A 20,488-nucleotide genomic window follows, 5' to 3' on the forward strand; every position below is an offset into this window, starting at 1 on the left:
CCAGGACCTTTTTTTCTTTCCATAGCAGGATTGTTTAAGGGCACCTTCTCCAAGAAAAATTGTTTAAAATCCTGCAATTTTCCATTAAACTTGTATTGACATCAAGTTTTTTCTCCCTCTTTTACTAAAATACCATTTTATATTTCCTCAAAATCAGGGGAAGGGCTACTTCCTCAGCCTGTGGAAAAAAGCCGTGCATGCTATAGACATTAAGATAGAGTTGTAAAATATAGAGAATAAGTACTAATTAACTTTAACAGTATACATGTTATTTTGGTCACAAGATACATTCTAGTATATAAGATAACTAACACTTCACCACACTTCTGAGCAAAAACTAAGAAGTGCAAATTAAATTTGACAGTATTCTTGGTATTTTTACACATATTATTGTAGATATTGCTGCAGTATGTGGGCAGTTTTATTTTATAATACATTCATGTTGACTTAAATTGTTATTTTATAAACTCATTAAAATTCTTTTTCAAATATTCAACATTAAAAATAAATTTTAGCTGTTTATTTTACATTTCCATGACAACAAAATTTAATTTTCAAATTTAATGTTATTATATTGCAAAACAATCCCAGATTTGTGTCCACGGTAATTGTAAAGTACTCAGCATGTTTTGAATAATCTGTTTAAAGTTCCTTTTCAATCCATACACCATATGTTTAAATGTTCATTGTGCATACATTATTTAAAATAGAGGAGAAATCTGTCAAAAGATTAACATGAAAAAAACCCATTGAGTTAATGGTGGGCACCCACTGGAACAGAAATGGTACAGTCCATTGACTGGTGAAGCTGGTATAGTAGAGAGAGGAACAGTCCATTGTTTGTATTGGGAGAATTCTGTATGTAGAGTGTGGGAATATCTGCTGTTTATATTTTGTGTCGTACATGTACACTGGATTTTATTTCTTATTGCACAAGCTAGGAAAATGTTAAAGACAATAATGTAAGTGAATTATTATAGTTGTATAAACAGATTTAAAGGAAACATTTTGTTATTGTGAGAGGTATTGGATGAGTCAGGCAAGCTTCTTTCTATAAACACTGTTATATTGATTTTTATTTATTGATTAAGACAATGTGTACTGATGCTGTTTGACAAATAGTGCACATTTAAAATAAACACTGTATTATTTCTTGTTCTTGTTGTCTGTAAATATCAATATGGTTTTAAAATATTTAAATATGTCTACTGTCTAATTTATTAAGTTATTAAAATATATATCTGTTTACACATAATAGGTTTAAGGGTCATTTAATGGTGTGTGTTTTGAAGTGACAGTTTAAGAAAGGTTATTTTAATTGTATATAAACATGATTTCATGACTTGAGTGTATTATATTTAATGATTGTCACACTCTACAACAGCTGACTGTGCATTCATTCAACCAAAAGTAATGTCAGTTATAGATTGTACATGCATTCATGACATGAAATTTAAATATTGTTCTTAGAGAGAAAAAAAAAACAGACAGGAAGACTGGTTTTATCATTGTACAGGAAAATAGAATGGTTAATACTAGAGGGGGTGTTATAAGGGTGGGTGGGTTGATATGTTATCATAATCCAGCACATTATATTTAGGAAATATGATAGGAAATTTCTGAAAGAAATGACTTATAGATAAATTGTCATTTAAAAATCATAATATATCATAACCTTCCTCCATGTTAAAATTTTATATATGTCATTGTACTTGTTTATCTGTCTATATGTGCTGACATATGAGAGGGTATTTTATGTGCTGACAAATGAGAGGGTATTTTATGTGCTGATAAATGAGAGGGTATTTTATGTGCTGATAAATGAGAGGGTATTTAATGTGCTGATAAATGAGAGGGTATTTTATGTGCTGATAAATGAGAGGGTAATTTATGTGCTGACAAATGAGAGGGTATTTTATGTGCTGACATATGAGAGAGTATTTTATGTGCTGACAAATGAGAGGGTATTTTTAATATGTGCTTACAAAATAGAGGGTATTTTATGTGCTGACAAATGAGAGGGCATTTTATGTGCTGACAAATGAGAGGGTATTTTATTTGCTGATAAATGAGAGGGTATTTAATGTGCTGATAAATGAGAGGGCATTTTATGTGCTAACAAATGAGAGGGTATTTTATGTGCTGATAAATGAGAGGGCATTTATGTGCTGACATATGAGAGGGTATTTTATGTGCTGACAAATGAGAGGGTATTTTATGTGCTGACAAATGAGAGGGCATTTTATGTGCTAACAAATGAGAGGGTATTTTATGTGCTGACAAATGAGAGGGTATTTTATGTGCTGATAAATGAGAGGGCATTTTATGTGCTAACAAATGAGAGAGTATTTTATGTGCTAACAAATGAGAGGGCATTTATGTGCTGACAAATGAGAGGGTATTTTATGTGCTGACAAATGAGAGGGTATTTTATGTGCTGATAAATGGAAGGGTAATTTATGTGCCAACAAAAAAAAGAGAGGGTATTTTTGTGCTGACAAATGAGAGGGTATTTTATGTGCTGACAAATGAGAGGTTATTTTATGTGCCGACAAATGGAAGGGTAATTTATGTGCCAACAAATGAGAGGATAATTTGTGTCCTGACAAATGAGAGGGTATTTTATGTGCTGACAAATGAGAGGGTATTTTATGTGCCAACAAATGAGAGAATATTTTGTGTTCTGACAAATGAGAGGGTATTTTATATGCTGACAAATGAGAGGTTATTTTATGTGCCGACAAATAAGTGGGTATTTTATGTGCTGACAAATGAGAGGCAGTCATAGATTTTAGCACTGGCCAAGTGGCCCAAGGCCAGTTAAAATTAGTTTGGGCCAGTGAAAATTAGTTTGGGCCAGTGTAAATTTTAAGAAAATTTAGTTGAATATACAGTAGAATAAATTCTAAAATGGAATTCGGGCCAGTAAATTCAAAATCTTAAATTCAATGACTGGAGAGGGTACTAACAAATGAGAGGGTACTGTATGTGCTGACAATTGAGAAAGTAATTAATTTGCTGATAAATAAGAGGGTAATTTATGTGCTGACAAATGAGAGGGTTATTTATGTGCTGACAAATGAGGGGGTATTTTTTAGCAAAGAATGAGTAACAGTACAATCTATTAAGTCAATCTGTTTTGAATGTCTTGTAGGTTTTTTTGATAAAACAAACTTTTCCAATAGGTATGCCCTTTGTCTGTCTTTTTGTTTGTCTGTAAATTTAATTTGCACCTGAACGTAATTACTTGATTTAATAAATATGATTTATGATTGCAGCTATAATATAGATAGAATCTTGATCAGACAATCAGAACGAAGTAGATAATGTTTGATTATATAAACTAGATATCATTGATTGTTGCTTGAGTTTAGCAATAATTATAGTTTGTTGCAATAAAAGAATAATTAAAATCAAATGAAATATTTTTAGAAAGAACTTTGTTTAAACTTAAATTTAACAAGAAAAAAATCCTTGTTGATCTTGATTTTAAATAGTTCATTATAAAGTACTGCACAATGAAGCTGTACCTGTTTTATATACCATAAAAAAAACCTGATAAAGTTTAACACACAATTGTTTTGGCTCATTTTCCTTGTCATTTATTATAATATAATAATTTGAAGTGTAAAACACTATCTCTTTGAAGTTTGTAACCTTTTTTTTTATTTCATTAACCTGCTGTGTTATGTTTGTAGCTACCTTAAATAAATACAATGAATCATTTTAGTCTTTTCTTTTCCCATTTTAGAAAAAAATGAAATCAGAATTAAATGACATAAAGCTGTACTTAAAACATCAATGTTACTTTAAGATTTTATAGCAAGTTTTTTTTCTTTTATATTAACAAAGACATAATACATGAATGTACAATATGATGCTTTAAGTTCTGTATCCTGCTGGGACCTACACTGATTAAGTTCTGTATCCTGCTGGGACCTACACTGATTAAGTTCTGTATCCTGCTGGGACCTACACAGATTAAGTTCTGTATCCTGCTGGGACCTACACTGATTAAGTTCTGTATCCTGCTGGGACCTACACTGATTAAGTTCTGTATCCTGCTGGGACCTACACTGATTAAGTTATGTATCCTGCTGGGACCTACACTTATTAAGTTCTGTATCCTGCTGGGACCTACACAGATTAAGTTCTGTATCCTGCTGGGAACCTACACTGATTAAGTTCTGTATCCTGCTGGGACCTACACTGATTAAGTTCTGTATCCTGCTGGGACCTACACAGATTAAGTTCTGTATCCTGCTGGGACCTACACTTATTAAGTTCTGTATCCTGCTGGGACCTACACAGATTAAGTTCTGTATCCTGCTGGGACCTACACTTATTAAGTTCTGTATCCTGCTGGGACCTACACTGATTAAGTTCTGTATCCTGCTTGGACCTACACTGATTAAGTTCTGTTCCTGCTGGGACCTACACAGATTAAGTTTCTGTATCCTGCTGGGACCTACACTGATTAAGTTCTGTATCCTGCTGGGACCTACACTGATTAAGTTCTGTATCCTGCTGGGACCTACACAGATTAAGTTCTGTATCCTGCTGGGACCTACACTGATTAAGTTCTGTATCCTGCTGGGACCTACACTGATTAAGTTCTGTATCCTGCTGGGACCTACACTGATTTAAGTTCTGTATCCTGCTGGGACCTAAAACTGAGTAAGTTCTGTATCCTGCTGGGACCTACACTTATTAAGTTCTGTATCCTGCTTGGACCTAAACTGATTAAGTTCTGTATCCTGCTGGGACTACACTTATTAAGTTCTGTATCCTGCTGGGACCTACACTTATTAAGTTCTGTATCCTGCTGGGACCTACACTGATTAAGTTCTGTATCCTGCTGGGACCTTACACTGATTAAGTTCTGTATCCTGCTGGGACCTACACTGATTAAGTTCTGTATCCTGCTGGACCTACACTTATTAAGTTCTGTATCCTGCTGGGACCTACACTGATTAAGTTCTGTATCCTGCTGGGACCTACACTGATTAAGTTCTGTATCCTGCTGGGACCTACACTGATTAAGTTCTGTATCCTGCTGGGACCTACACTGATTAAGTTCTGTATCCTGCTGGGACCTACACTTATTAGACTTTATCATCCATACAGTCCAACCAGGCTCTATATACCTGTTAGCTGACAAACTTCAAATTTTCATCTTGAAATCCCTTAACTTAATAATGGACAATTCCAAAAATGAAGGTTTTAAGAAATTCAGCAGGTGATGGGTCAGGTACTATGGTCCACTGACAGGCCAGTATGACCTTCATGATTACATTACTGCATTATGTAAAGTTTAACAGTGCATTAACATAATTATATCATCACACTCAGACTTAATGTTCCAATGATATTATTATTTTATTTCCTAAAAATGTATGTTGAATAACATTAATTAATATTTAGTTGCTGGCATATTATATCACCAGTTTGCCTCTCACCTCAGGTTTGATTCCCACTGGGAGAGTTAAATAGATTAAAGAAAGTTGTTGCTTCTATTCTAGATATCTCTGCTGGAAATAATCTATAGTTATAATGTGTACCAGCTAGAATGTCATCATATGATAACATTGACAATGTTGGTGTGACATTCAATAAATGAAGCTAAACAATATAGAATGGTTTATATTGATGTAACATATTTTGATAAATAGTTAATACAATTATTTGAGTATCAGATAGTTACTTATTTCAGATATCATCATTTTGAAAGGTTGGTATATATTTGGTATACAGAATATATATTTTAGAAGCTCAGTTACAAGCCAATAACTAAGACACACTTTCGAATTCATTCCTGGAACCAACCAGTACTGAGCAGTGAGTGTAAAGTTTCTTGCTCAAGGAAACATTATGACTTTCCCTTGATGGGTTTTTACCTGATGTAGCCATTATTAGATTACTAGTCTGATGCGTTTACCACTCGACCATGCTGCCACTTCCAATTTTGAAAGGTGGTTATCTTCTGACCAACTGCATCATTATCACCCCCATACTAGATGTATTATTTAAAGTTATTATACCCCCAAAAACGAAGTTTGGGGGGGTATATAGGAGTCACCCGGTGGTCGGTTGGTCGGTTGGTTGGTCGGTCGGTCGGTCGGTCCAGACGTCCGTTGCATTTTCCTTGTCCGGAGCATAACTTGAAAACTAATGGTTGAAATTCAATATAACTACATACAATGGTCAAGCACATTGAGAGGAAGTGCAGTGCATAAGAACCATAACTCTATCTTGACTAATTACAGAGTTATTGCCCTTTGTTACTTTTCCTTGTCCGGGGCATAACTTGAAAACTACTGGTTGGAATTAAAAACAACTTCATACAATTGTCAAACACAATAAGGGGAAGTGCAGTGCACAAGAGCCATAACTCTATCTAATGTAATTACAGAGTTATTGCCCTTTGTTACTTTTCCATTGCTTTCTTTTGTCCGAACCATAACTTGAAGACTTATTGTTGGAATTCATTATAACTTCATACAATGGTCAAGTACATTGAGAGGAAGTGCAGTGCATAAGAACCATAACTCTATCTTGATTAATTTCAGAGTTATTGCCCTTTGTTACTTTTCCTTGTCTGGGGCATAACTTGAAAACTACTGGTTGGAATTAAAAACAACTTCATACAATTATCAAACATAATAAGGGGAAGTGCAGTGCACAAGAACCATAACTCTATCTAAAGTAATTACAGAACTATTGCCCTTTGTTACTTTTCCATTGCTTTCTTTTGTCCGGACCATAACTTGAAGACTAATTGTTGGAATTCATTATAACTTCATACAATGGTCAAGCTTATTGAAAGGAAGTGCAGTGTTCAAGAACCATAACTCCATCCTGACTAATTACAGAGTTATTGCCCTTTGTTACTTTTCCTTTTCCAGAGAATAACTTAAAAACTACTGTTTGGAATTCAGTACAACTTCATACAGTTGTCAAGGACATTAAAAGGAAGTGCAGTGCACAAGAGCCATAACTCCATTTTGACAAAATACAGAGTTACTGCCCTTTGATACTTTTCCTTGTCTGGAGCATAACTTAAAGAAAGCGTACTGGTTGGAATTCAAAACAACTTCATACAATGGTCAAGCACAATAAGAGGAAGTGCAGTGCACAAGAACTATAACTCAATCTACAGTATTTATAGAGTTATTGCCCTCTTTTCCTTGTCTTTCTGGACTTATTACAGCATAATTCAATAAAACTTCATCAATTGCCAACCACATTGAAAACAAGAACCACAACTATCTTTAATTGCCACAACCATAACTCTATATTTCAATTCTTTTACAAGGTGTTCTGTTACTAGTAACATCCTCATTTCCGAAGCAGTCCTGTGGGGGTATTAATCACATTTAGTGATATATCTAGTTTGTTTATGTTTCTTGATATATAAAAGTTCTAATTTAATGAATACAATAACAACATTGTGTTTGACAGATGATATTCAAGATATTTTTTTCTCACTAGAAGAAATGTTCCTGCAAAGTTGTCTATATAACCTGAAAGCTTTTAAATTTACTGAAAATCTGTCTTGTCTTGGCTGTAAACAAATAAAAATGCCAGCAACGTTTTGTCTGCTAGAGGAATGTTCCATGTTTGTCTGCTAGAGGAATGTTCCATGTTTGGCATATGAATGCCTGTAGTTAATTAAATACCATTGGAAAACCAATTGCCTGAAATATTTCCAGCTGTATTGTAACTACTGAATGTTGTGTTGGTATATTGTGTTAGGGGAGACCTGTTTGGTTTTATACGAGGGATCCATTGTTTGTAGTTGATTTCTCCTGGGATATAGGGAGTCAGTTAGCTGATATTGTCATGTTGATGAGTGACTGATGTTGGACAGATAATTACAATGTTTGCTGCCATCTGTGTCATATGTTTTTCTTTCTTCTGGAATGTTAATTAATGTGACATGGGCCATTTTTCATTCAACCCAGCTTTGCAATTGTAGTGTCTGCTGGCATGAAAATTTACCATTATTAATGAATATTTTATTTTGAACAAGACTAGTTAAAAGATGTTGAAATATTGATGAATAATAATAATAGGAAATGTAAAAAGCAAGAGATTGTAGTGTCCATCATTCTTTAACAAATATTATAAAGATTTAAAGGATAAAACATATGGCATATTGGTTCGAATAATTACATCTTTTTATTTCATGCTTTCCAGTGTTTTATTGTAATATATCAGATGATTATATTCTGATAAACCACTAGTGAAATTTATAAAATATAATTTTCACTGTAGCCGGACTATATTTGAATGCGGATGAAAAGAAAATCATAACTAAATGGAATAACAGGCAGAAATAAATGCCGGCATGCGTAACTTTTGCTGCTTTACTAAAAGAAAGTCGATGTCATCATACAAAATGTTAAAAATGTAACAAAATTAGAGAAATGTTACAGACCTATATTTCAAAATTGATAATGTGACGTCATGATGTGATGACGTCACAAGGGAGAATGCGCGACGTTACGCGGCAAAATTAGTAAAAAAGTAATTAAAATCACTTAAAAAGCATGAAATAAAAAGAAAATTTATTTGTTTCACATATAAGATTGAAATATATTTCATTCGTGAACACCAGCTATTATATTTTCACTCGTGGCTACGCCACTCGTGAAAATATTGCATCTGGTGTTCACTCAGTGAAATTATATTTCAATCTTACATGCAAAACAAACAAATATCCTCTAGTATAAACATCAAAGATATACGTCATGTTTATTTCTGTAACTTTCTTTTTTTTTTGTAGAATTTTCAACAGAGAACTGATTTTGCATGCAATAACATCAAAATATATATTTCCCTACAAAACCTTGAGATTTTCTTTTACTAACAAATGTTCCTTGCATGTTTTTTTTCAAGGATTATTGTACATTGTTTTAATGGAATGATCTGTGTGTCTGATATCTCGGTAACAGCTGAGGTTTACAGTTATACACATTGTTAACTTTGACAGCTTAAAGCAGCTATCCAACTGCTGTATGCAATGAAAAAACTCTCATTATAGAACAGATGGTAGAAATAAGAAACAAAAAAATAAACATTCAGTTAATCTTCCTGCTATTTAATGCATCAATCTTTTTATAATGTGAACTTTGTACTGATGTGATGTTTGTTTATTATAGTGATATAGTTAGTAAGTTAAAGTCATCTGTTACATTTTATAATATGCGGCATTTAACTCTACAGATTTTACCCATCATTATAAGACTACAATAATTTATCTGTCTGTCTTCCAAAGTTATATCAACCCATCTTAAAATGCCACAGAATTATACCAGCCTAATTTAGGTACCTGTTTAACCCATGTGAAAAATGAAGCAATGTAGAGTTAATTCTTCATGAGGAGGGTGTGAAAAATGCCTGTTTTCATTGAAAAGCCTAAATAACTATGAAACTATTTGTATACTATTTGATGGGGAATGGTGCTGAAAAAGTGATCACTTTTTTAACACCTGACTTTTCAAAATTTAATGAAAACAAATGTTTGGGGTCTAAATGGACATGTTTTTCACTATTTGAGGCCTCAAAAGGGGGAGGGGGTGAAAAAGTGTGAAGCTTAAGACCTGAAGCCTGGCGTGCAATCTACCACTGCTGCCTCATAACTGTTCAAACTTTTACTCCAATGTTACATTTATTATTTTAAAATAATTTCTGACTCCTATTCTCTGTTATAAAATTGTAAGATTGACTTTTTAATTTAGTAAATTTTATATTAAAAAGCTGAAAAATCAGTAAAGTGTTTTATGTTAGATTTGTAACCAGTGGCTTGTTAGAGTGTACATCTTTTTCTAGTGGCCTGTCCACTACTGATGTACTTTAAAAGTCCATAATCCACTGAACATTTCACTGTTTAATCAAAGAGAAAAATTCTGTGCAATTAAGCAACATTATATCATAATGCCATAGGTTAATGTATATGGAAACTTTTTTTAAGGATTTGTAACATCCACCAAATTTTATTTTGATTATATAATCACAGCAAATAAGACTTTTATTGCACTACAAAATGTAGTAATTTGTTGGTTATAAGGTTAAAAATTAAAATAGATCCTTATTTACAATAATATGACAATTATTATGTTGGTCCCTCCTTCAATTATTTGTTTGCACATGTCGTCACCTTAGCGCAAAAAGTACTGTAACTGACATTTTTGAAATTTTACAGGAGACACAAAAAACTGATTTGTTCATTTTGAGTAAACCATTTTAATTCCAGACAATAATGTTAAAATATCATTAATAAGTATTATTAAATTGGTTTTAAACATTACAATTATTAATTTATGTATAAGAAGTAATTAAATATTCTTCTACACTTATACGACTTTTTGCAATGTGATTTTAAACGCAAAAAATGATGTCAGTGCACTTACCATAGTTTTTGCACTAAATTTAATTTTTAGTATCGAAGTTACTGCATTGCATATACAGTTAAAGATGTTTATTATAAACAAATTAATTGCAAGGTTTGTTTAAAATGTGTCATTGTGGATTATGAACTTCATTTATTATATTAAACATATGAATGGAAGTTTAAAAAGTGAATATTTTAAAATTAATTTCAAACAGTAACAGTAAGTCAAAAGCAGTGTATTTTTTTGCTTTCAAAGTAAATGTAAGCATTATTCACAACAAAATCACATGAAAACTGCAGACATGACTTGATTTAGTCTGTACATGAGAAATAAAGAATAGTGCAACAGCCCTGACGCCCCCTAGCACCGACTTATGCTGTAATTTTCAAACTAAATCAATGATTACAGAGGACCAGAAAAAACATAACAACACTGAAGTGATCGAAGTACGTGAAAACTTGTTAACCATGTTTTTTACTGTTGTCATTTTCTAATGGTACAGTTTATTTATGTATTTGTTATAAAAAAGGGGTATTTGAAGATCAATATATCATAATATCTATATCTCAATAATATCCAACCATCACAGGGACATAGACTTTGAGATTTTGGATAAAACCACTAGGAATCCTGAACTTTTCTGAATATTTTTGGTTGGATGTAGTCGAGATTTTGGATGAACCTGCTAAGAATCCTAAACTTTTCTTGCCCAACATATCCCAGTGAGATCCTTTTATAATATCTCTCATGAACAGACTTCAATTTTAATATATAATTTTGTTTTCATTGCTTCTCCTTTTCAAAATTTTAATATATTTTTTTCAAATTGTCTTATTTCCTGCCACCAAACTTTGAGCCTTATACACCATATCATTATTATGGTTTAATAGTTTTGATTATATTTAAAAATTCAGGTTAATGTCTGTGACGTTATTTGGTTTGGGTCTATGTGCAATTTGCACAATTGTTGAAAATTGAGATTTTCTGTTAATTAAAGTGTTTTACATGCACAACATAGGGAATAAACTGAGTCATTCTTAATTTTTGATATGACCCCATTCTATATGTATGAATGTATGGGAGTTGTAGATGCACCACATTAGACGTGACCAATATATTATTGAAACAGATTACATGCCTTTGTCTGCCATGTTTTTATAGAAATTTAAAGAGAAAAGATAAACCAATGTTAGCAATTCAAGGCTATAAACAGTGAAATTGCAGTTATCACATTTTTGTAATACAGTTGTCCTTTTATAATGCAATACTTATATAATGCAATAAGAATGTTCTTTTAAGCAAGTTTTATCTTTATTTTCATAATAAATAATTGAGTCAACAATTGATAGAATAGATAGAAATGATATTGATGTATTGTTGATATTTTTCTGTTGATCAGTACACATTTTAGAAAATCAAGATTTTTGATTTAATAATTGAATGTCTAGAAATTATGAAAATTCAACAAAACATATGCATAAGCATATTTTATAGCAGTGATGACAAAAAAAATTTATGAAAAGACCATGTTTTTTCTGAAAGCATTTAAACAATTATGGAAAAGAATTAGATACAAGTAGATAATACTTAAAGTATGTAATTATCAATATATCTGTGTATCATCAATATTTTTTCATCTTAAATTTGCTTTCCAACAAATCAATGACAGCTCTAATATTACTTGAATCATTTAAAAAAAAAATCAAAATTTGAATACTGAAAAATTCCTAGCTATATTGTTTGTCGTCAAATTAAAATAAAACATTTTCTTTAAATGTTAGTTTCCTAAAGTAGATTTATATATAAAATTTGTATTTTAGAAATAATTTTGCTATTTAATAATGCAATAGTGGAATATTTTAATGCAGTTACAATACTTTTTGCATCAAATAATTTCAACTTATCTGTAAAAACATTGGCGCAAAAACTCATGTAAGTGTACTTACTGTAGTTTTTGCACCAACAAATTCTGAAGCTGCACTTACGTTTTTTATTTTTATGCCAAAAAAGTCATTTTTTATCAAAATATAGTTTCTAAACTTCGGAGACTGGTGAAACTTTGTATTTCTAACCAAATAATGACAAAAAGTGATTTTCTCAAAAAATGTCAGTTACATGACTTTTTGCTCCAAGGTGACGATGTACTTGTATAATTAATGTTACAGGAACAAGATTTCCATGATACATGATAGAACAATGATGAATAATTTTCATTTAGCTGAGAAAACATAACAATCATTGAGACAATTTGAATAAAAAACATAAATATTATAAAATGTTATATAGAGCCGGAACATAAACATTCACATGCAGATGGTTAACATGAAGTGTTTGCTTCCTGACTGGAGAAATTGTCATAACATATGTGACTCAGAATTAACTACAAAACATTGTAATATGCAGATCTTAAAATTATTCCCTAACTTTTTTAAATGTAATTGTAAAGTTTCCTTAATTAATGTACAGTGTATGCCAGGATTTAAATAGAGAATAATTATAAAACTTTTAAAAAGGAATTTTCCTACAAGGAAAATAATATTTTCAGATATTTACAATTTCACAACAGAGGTATGTCATGTATTTATGTTTATAACAAATAATGTTTTAGAAATTGTTAAGTATATTGTTCTATTTTTCTGTCTGTAAAGTCATATTTTTCTTCAAACTAATGAATTCACTGTGCTTTAGTTCTGGAATGTTCTTAACAATAAGGTTTTTTCTTGAATTTGTGCACTTAGACTTGTTATGTAGAAAAAAAATTTATAAGTCACTAATGTTTGACAGTACTTATAGATTATTTTACATTTTACTATACAATACAGGAATATATTTGAACGAGTACACAGCTTGAAAAGTCTTATTGGACGAGCCGATATGCAAGTCCAATATGACTTTTCAACCTATGTACATGTAAGAGTCCAAATATATTCTGTATTGTACAGTAAAATGTATAATAACTTCTTATATTATATATCTTTCAAAAGCAAGACCCTTTACCAGCAGTTGTATATACAAATAATAACATCTTTATGCAAGCATGATTCCTGGTCTTTAATTTGTTAGAGATTGAAATCGGGAACCAGACCAGCATTGTTAGTGCACTTACCCTGCAACCATCCAATTTGAAAATAATATTTTTTTTGGGATCCAATACGGGAATATATTGGACGGTCACGAAGTACAAATGCAGATTATCAATTGGTTAGATTTATTAGATAAATAATAAATAATATTACTTAGAAATAATAAATCATACAACATAATATTTATGTTAGATTTAAGCGTATGTTACAAAGGTCCACATCCTGCTTAAAATCCCCAACCATAGAAATGAGATGTGATTCAATTATTCAAATATGAAGTGTGCCGATATTTCTTGGTTTTTTTTTTTTATCTTAATTTGACATGAAAATGTATTATTTAAGCATCTATTAATGATGAAAATAATGGACATTCTAGTGGTCCTATCAAGACTATGTCCTAGTTCTGTAAGAAGGATTAATGCAGATATTTGTGAAGGGCTTTGCCTGGCATCCATCCTTGCATGTGTAAAATAAGCTTCAGTGTTAGCTAATTGTTATCACATACCATGTCATAATACATGGTTAAAATCCCACTGTTTGAGAGAATAGATATCCATTTATCTTGCTAAATGTTTATTAATTTACTGAAATTTCTTTACTATACTCAATATATTAACGTTTATACAGACTCTTTAGTTCTTTCTTCTTCTCTGTTATAATGACCTATATATGGCTTTGTTTATTGTGTTAATGTGACTTAATATAAAAACTCTCTTAAATTAGCAACAAGTTCATTTCTGTTGATATAGCTTAAATATAATGTCCCAGGCTATAAATTACCAGGAACTAGACAGATATAGAGCAGCTTGTCTCAGAGTCTTGTCTAACATCAATATTATTGAAAACAAATATTCTCGTTTAAGTACTTATACATGTAAATATAGTTTGTTTTCTCATAAAACAAAAAGTGTTAAAGTGATTTTCTAGATGTGTTTAAGTGCTGTCTGTACTCATAGCTTTAGGATGATAACTGTAGGTCAATTCCAAAGAGACATAACTATGTAATTTAAATGAAATGTTCTTTGTGAATTCCTGATTTCAAGCATTGCTTAAGAAAGGTCCAACAGGCTGTCCTGCTAACAGCCTTTTTAAAGATCCAAAGTAAAATTTTGTAAATGTTAAACATTAAAAAAGCATTGATACACATCTTATAGGGAATGTTTTGTTTAAATATGCCATAAATAGCCCAACTATTCAAAGAATAGGGAAAGCTATTGTACTCACCTAGGTGTGGACGTCACACTTTGGTTAAGTTTTTGCATACAAGCTGGCTTTTCCGAAAGCATTGAAGGCAATAGGTTAAAACTTCATAATTTATTTGAGAGCAAAATAGGACATCACTGACCATTTTTAGGCCCATAACTATAACATGGATTTCTGACAGAATTATGTTCCTTTTTGAACTTAGAAAATTCTACATTATCCAAGCTGTTGTTTTACTGTCAAGCATTGAGAATAGTTGAGCATGCTGTCCGCCCAACAGCTGTCACAATAGGGACTACGATGGGATACCAGGCCGACCACAATTGCTATCTAAAACAACCAACAACTCAGAACAGAAAATATATACAAATTTATTTACAATAAATGAATATTTATAAATGAAAAAATGATTATATATGAAAAGTCACTGTGCAAACAAACACTATCAACGTATCTCAGTCTATTTCTCCCGTAAAGTTTCTGTCATGATGTTTCAATAAAGTGGTGGCGTTGTTGAACAAAATTCGTCACAATGGCGGGCGTCTTGTATAAAATCTTATCAAGCGTAACTGTACTTCCTACAGTGTTGGCACAGTTGATAGGATCCTGAACAAGGGCATGCGTCACCCTTTAGCCATGGACATACGTGTGGAGGGCCCGTGTCATCTTCGGGTGTGTCCTCAAATAAGAAGCTACAAAGTATAAAACATGAAAAGTTCCATGATAATCAAACATAAGGGTATAATAAAGTCCCTTGGAAAAGACTCGACCTTTGTCGGTTTCCAATAAAATAACGTGCTTCTTTGAATAAACAAAATGTCCACTATAGTACACCATACATTCCGTGGAACAAAAATTCAATCACATCCGCATAATACTGCGTTGCAAATATATTCAAATATACGCCACATAATAACCACCAATAAATAAACGTCTTCCGAAATCATGCCACCGAAGATCCTTCTAGAGATACGTTAGTTTTGATACGTTGTATTTACTTATAACAAAAACTGATGATAAATGAAATGAAGTAAGATGATAACGTAAATTAAATTGATTGAAACAATCATTACGATACTGCAGCATTTTACATAAAGTTACACAAATACGGTAGAACCATAATAAATTATTTATGACTAGATATATATATCTATAAAATATTCCTGGCTCCTATACAATTACAATATAATTAAAACTTCAATTAACATGTCTCGGTATAAATTTGCAATAGCGAAACACTAGAATAAAAAGAGCTTTTAAAATTTAATCTGCAAAAATTTAGAAAACAATAAATTACTGCCAAATAACTAAACCTGAATCAAATAAACTATAATTCTAATAGAAAATAGTATTTTATGAAATAGCAAAAATTTATGAAACAAAATCACTAGAAAATAAATTAAATTTACCTTGTACAAGCTGTTATTTTATGACAAATATAATTTGTCTGTCACTGTCATAGTGACCTGTATAACGTCCAGTGCATTGCAATATATCACTTAAAATTTAGTCATTATATAGCAAACTACTGAGTACTGAGCTGGAAAACAGATCGTGCTAAACATGAAAAATCGATTTGCATGAAATAAAGCTGGGACGGCGGGAAAAATAGTTATGTAAAATAAAGGCCCGTCCTTCAAATACAGACATAATACATATATCTGGTTCATAAAACAAAAATGTAACTTTCTTATTACTGAAAGGATTTTTGTGAAATAAACGGCAAAATGTTTAAATTGAGACATGGAAATTTATGCAAACCATAAAAATACTCTAAATAATAATTTCACCCGAAAACTCTAAATTTAACAAAAGATGATGCAATCTCACAACAATGAATATAGAGTAAAAATGAGGTTCGGCGTGAAAATATAATGCAAGATTTACAAACGTACTTTCACTTTGTGACAACAGCTCTAGTTATTTTTTTTTCAGGTTAGGTCCTGTTCGGTCTGATAGAAGATCTGCCTTTAAGTTTAACTGTCACCATAAATTAAATGTTCTGTTAAGTAAAATTTATAATCAGAGAATTCATCTGTTGTTGTTTTATTTAGGAGACTTTCTTGGTGAAGAAGACAATATGAATGGACATTTACAAAGAGGATTACCGCCTACCCCACATGGCACTCATTATGACCAGTCACGGCCACCACCCACACCTAAAGAAATGTATTCACAGGGAATGTATGCTACCATAGAGGAACAGGTAGATATATCACAATCATTGTACTATTAACAAGTTTACCTCTTACTCTAATAACAGTGCTAATCTACTAATTTACTTATCTTGCTTTGAAGTTGAAATGACCACTGTTAGTTCGAATGAATTCAACATCAATATGTTGAAATTGAACTAAAAACAAAGGTGAAGTAAACAGACTGGCCTTGTTCTATGCTGGTAATGTAAACAGGCTGGCCTTGATCTATACTGGTAATGTAAACAGACTGACCTTGTTCTATACTGGTAATGTAAACATGCTGGCCTTGTTCTATACTGGTAATGTAAACAGGCTGGCCTTGTTTCTATACTGGTAATGTAAACAGGCTGGTCTTGTTCTATGCTGGTAATGTAAACAGACTGACCTTGTTCTATACTGGTAATGTAAACATGCTGGCCCTGTTCTATACTGGTAATGTAAACAGGCTGGCCTTGTTTCTATACTGGTAATGTAAACAGCCTGGTCTTGTTCTATACTGGTAATGTAAACAGGCTGGCCTTGATCTATACTGGTAATGTAAACAGGCCAGTCTTGTTCTTTACTTGTGATGTAAACAGGCTGGCCTTGTTTAATACTGGTGATGTAAACATGCTAGTCTTGTTCTATAATGGTGATGTAAACAGGCTGGCCTAAATCTATGCTGGTGATGTAAACAGGCTGGCCATGTTTAATACTGGTGATGTCAACTGGCTGGTCTTGTTCTATACTGGTAATGTAAACAGGCTGGCCTTGATCCATACTGGTGATGTAAACAGCCTGGTCTTGTTCTATACTGGTAATGTAAACAGGCTGGCCTTGATCCATACTGGTGATGTAAACAGGCTGGCCTTGATCTATAATGGTGATGTAAACAGGCTGGTCTTGTTCTATACTGGTGATGTAAACAGACTGGCCTTGTTTTATACTAATGATGTAAATAGACTGGCCTTGTTCTATACTGGTGATGTAAGCAGACTGGCCTTGTTTTATACTAATGATGTATAAATAGACTGGTCTTGATCTATACTGGTGATGTAAGCAAGCTGGCCTAATATATTCTATATAAGTGATGTAAACAAACTAGCCTTGTTCTATACTGGTGATGTAAATAGACTTGCCTTATTTTGTGATGATGATTTTAGTTTAGACATGTAAAGTGATAATAAACATTTTGAGTGATTCAATCATACATGTTATGCTTCGTGATGTTTATATTATACAATGTATGATAAGCTTTAATCATCATGTAACAGTAATCTGTGACATTTCTATATGTAACAGTGTTTCAGTCTTGTAATTATATAACAAACATTCTCTCTTCCCTCACAATGTTGGGGTGAGTATATAGATTGGTCTGTAGGCTAGTCTCTCTCATCCCCTCAATATATGCTTGTTGTTGAGAGACATATAACATCTTAAGATGATGAAACATCCACATGGAGACCTCACTTTGGTTTGTTCTTGGTTCTGTATAGTTAAGGTCATGGTCACTCTCATTAGAAAGCATTCATAAATATGTCTTTTCTTTTTATATACATGTACAATACTGTATTTAAATTTCAAATTTTGAAGAAAAGATTGTTTTTTTAAACAAGAAATATGTCTTGAGTAGATACAATTTGGTGTGAAATGTGAAAAAAATGCTGACAGAAAATGAAATTTTCATCACAGCACAGACGTTTTATAACATGTCTGAAACATCAATTACTAGCAGATATTCATAGACATGAATGTAGGTTTTCTATTACTTCAGGAGAAATATATACAATGATTTAACAATAAATTCACCATGAGTAACATCTCTAAGCAAGTGATGAGAACTGAACCCCTAACCTAGCTGTTTATAGTTACAACAAAGGCAAACTTATCACACAGGTTTATGGCTTGGTTTGCCAGAAGATGTGTGCAAACTTTGAGCCACTATTGCCTGGTAAGGCAAAATAACAAGATTATATCAGGAATGTAAGACATCAACAACAAGCTAATACCCCAAATATAGAGCCAGCTCAGTTTGTTCAATTGACAATATTGTCAGTGTAGAGCCAGCTCAGTCTGTTCCATTGACAATAATGTCAGTGTAGAGCCAGCTCAGTCTGTTCAATTGACAATAATGTCAGTGTAGAGCCAGCTCAGTCTGTTCCATTGACAATAATGTCAGTGTAGAGCCAGCTCAGTCTGTTCAATTGACAATAATGTCAGTGTAGGGCCAGCTCAGTCTGTTCAATTGACAATAATGTCAGTGTAGAGCCAGCTCAGTCTGTTAAATTGACAATAATGTCAGTGTAGAGCCAGCTCAGTCTGTTCCATTGACAATAATGTCAGTGTAGAGCCAGCTCAGTCTGTTCAATTGACAATAATGTCAGTGTAGAGCCAGCTCAGTCTGTTCCATTGACAATAATGTCAGTGTAGGGCCAGCTCAGTCTGTTCAATTGACAATAATGTCAGTGTAGGGCCAGCTCAGTCTGTTCAATTGACAATAATGTCAGTGTAGAGCCAGCTCAGTCTGTTCAATTGACAATAATGTCAGTGTTGAGCCAGCTCAGTCTGTTTCCATTGACAATAATGTCAGTGTAGAGCCAGCTCAGTTTGTTCCATTGACAATAATGTCAGTGTAGGGCCAGCTCAGTATGTTCAATTGACAATAATGTCAGTGTAGAGCCAGCTCAGTCTGTTCCATTGACAATAATGTCAGTGTAGAGCCAGCTCAGTCTGTTCTATTGACAATAATGTCAGTGTAGAGCCAGCTCAGTCTGTTCCATTGACAATAATGTCAGTGTAGAGCCAGCTCAGTCTGTTCAATTGACAATAATGTCAGTGTAGAGCCACCTCAGTTTGTTTACTTATAAATGTCAGTCATATTCCTTTAGCACAGGGTCAGCTTAACCTGCCTGTTTGGCAATAATAGCAAGGTTATACAAAGAATATAAAGCCAGTACAATTTCCTTACTTGACAGCCAGCTTATTCTGCTCATAAGACAAAGCCCACTCATTTCTCCTTACTTGATAGATAATAATGGCAAACTTTATTCTTGAGTATAGGTCAGGCTCAACCTGCTTGATTGACAATAATGGTAAACATAGATCAAGCTAAGCCTACTTGATTGACAATAACAGCAAACTTCATCCTTGAGTATAGGTCAAGCTTAGCCTGCTTGATTGACAATAACAGCAAACTTCATCCTTGAGTATAGGTCAAGCTTAGCCTACTTGATTGACAATAACAGCAAACTTCATCCTTGAGTATAGGTCAAGCTTAGCCTACTTGATTGACAATAACAGCAAACTTCATCCTTGAGTATAGGTCAAGCTTAGCCTACTTGATTGACAATAATGGTAAATTTTATTCTTGAGTATATGTCAAGCTTAGCCTACTTGATTGACAATAACAGCAAACTGCATCCTTGAGTATAGGTCAAGCTTAGCCTACTTGATTGACAATAACAGCAAACTTCATCCTTGAGTATAGGTCAAGCTTAGCCTACTTGATTGACAATAACAGCAACTTCATCCTTGAGTATAGGTCAAGCTTAGCCTGCTTGATTGACAATAATGGTAAATTTTATTCTTGAGTATATAGGTCAAGCTTAGCCTACTTGATTGACAATAA

The 20,488-nt window shown here is 32.6% G+C and overlaps 1 protein-coding gene across 1 annotated transcript in view; it reads left to right on the top strand.

Annotated features, from left to right (window-relative positions):
* The window catches only part of LOC132732059 (unconventional myosin-XVI-like), a gene marked incomplete at its 5' end in the record, with an annotated part of 93,141 nt that overhangs the window by 31,332 nt on the left and 41,321 nt on the right, over positions 1–20,488 (top strand). Inside the window, 1 exon segment of the mRNA XM_060718406.1 lies at positions 16,738–16,889. Within this exon segment, the coding sequence (XP_060574389.1) occupies positions 16,738–16,889 (152 nt within the window).

The sequence above is a fragment of the Ruditapes philippinarum genome, unplaced genomic scaffold, assembly GCF_026571515.1.
Source record: "Ruditapes philippinarum isolate M1 unplaced genomic scaffold, ASM2657151v2 ctg1268_1_1_1_1, whole genome shotgun sequence".
NCBI lineage: Eukaryota > Metazoa > Mollusca > Bivalvia > Venerida > Veneridae > Ruditapes > Ruditapes philippinarum.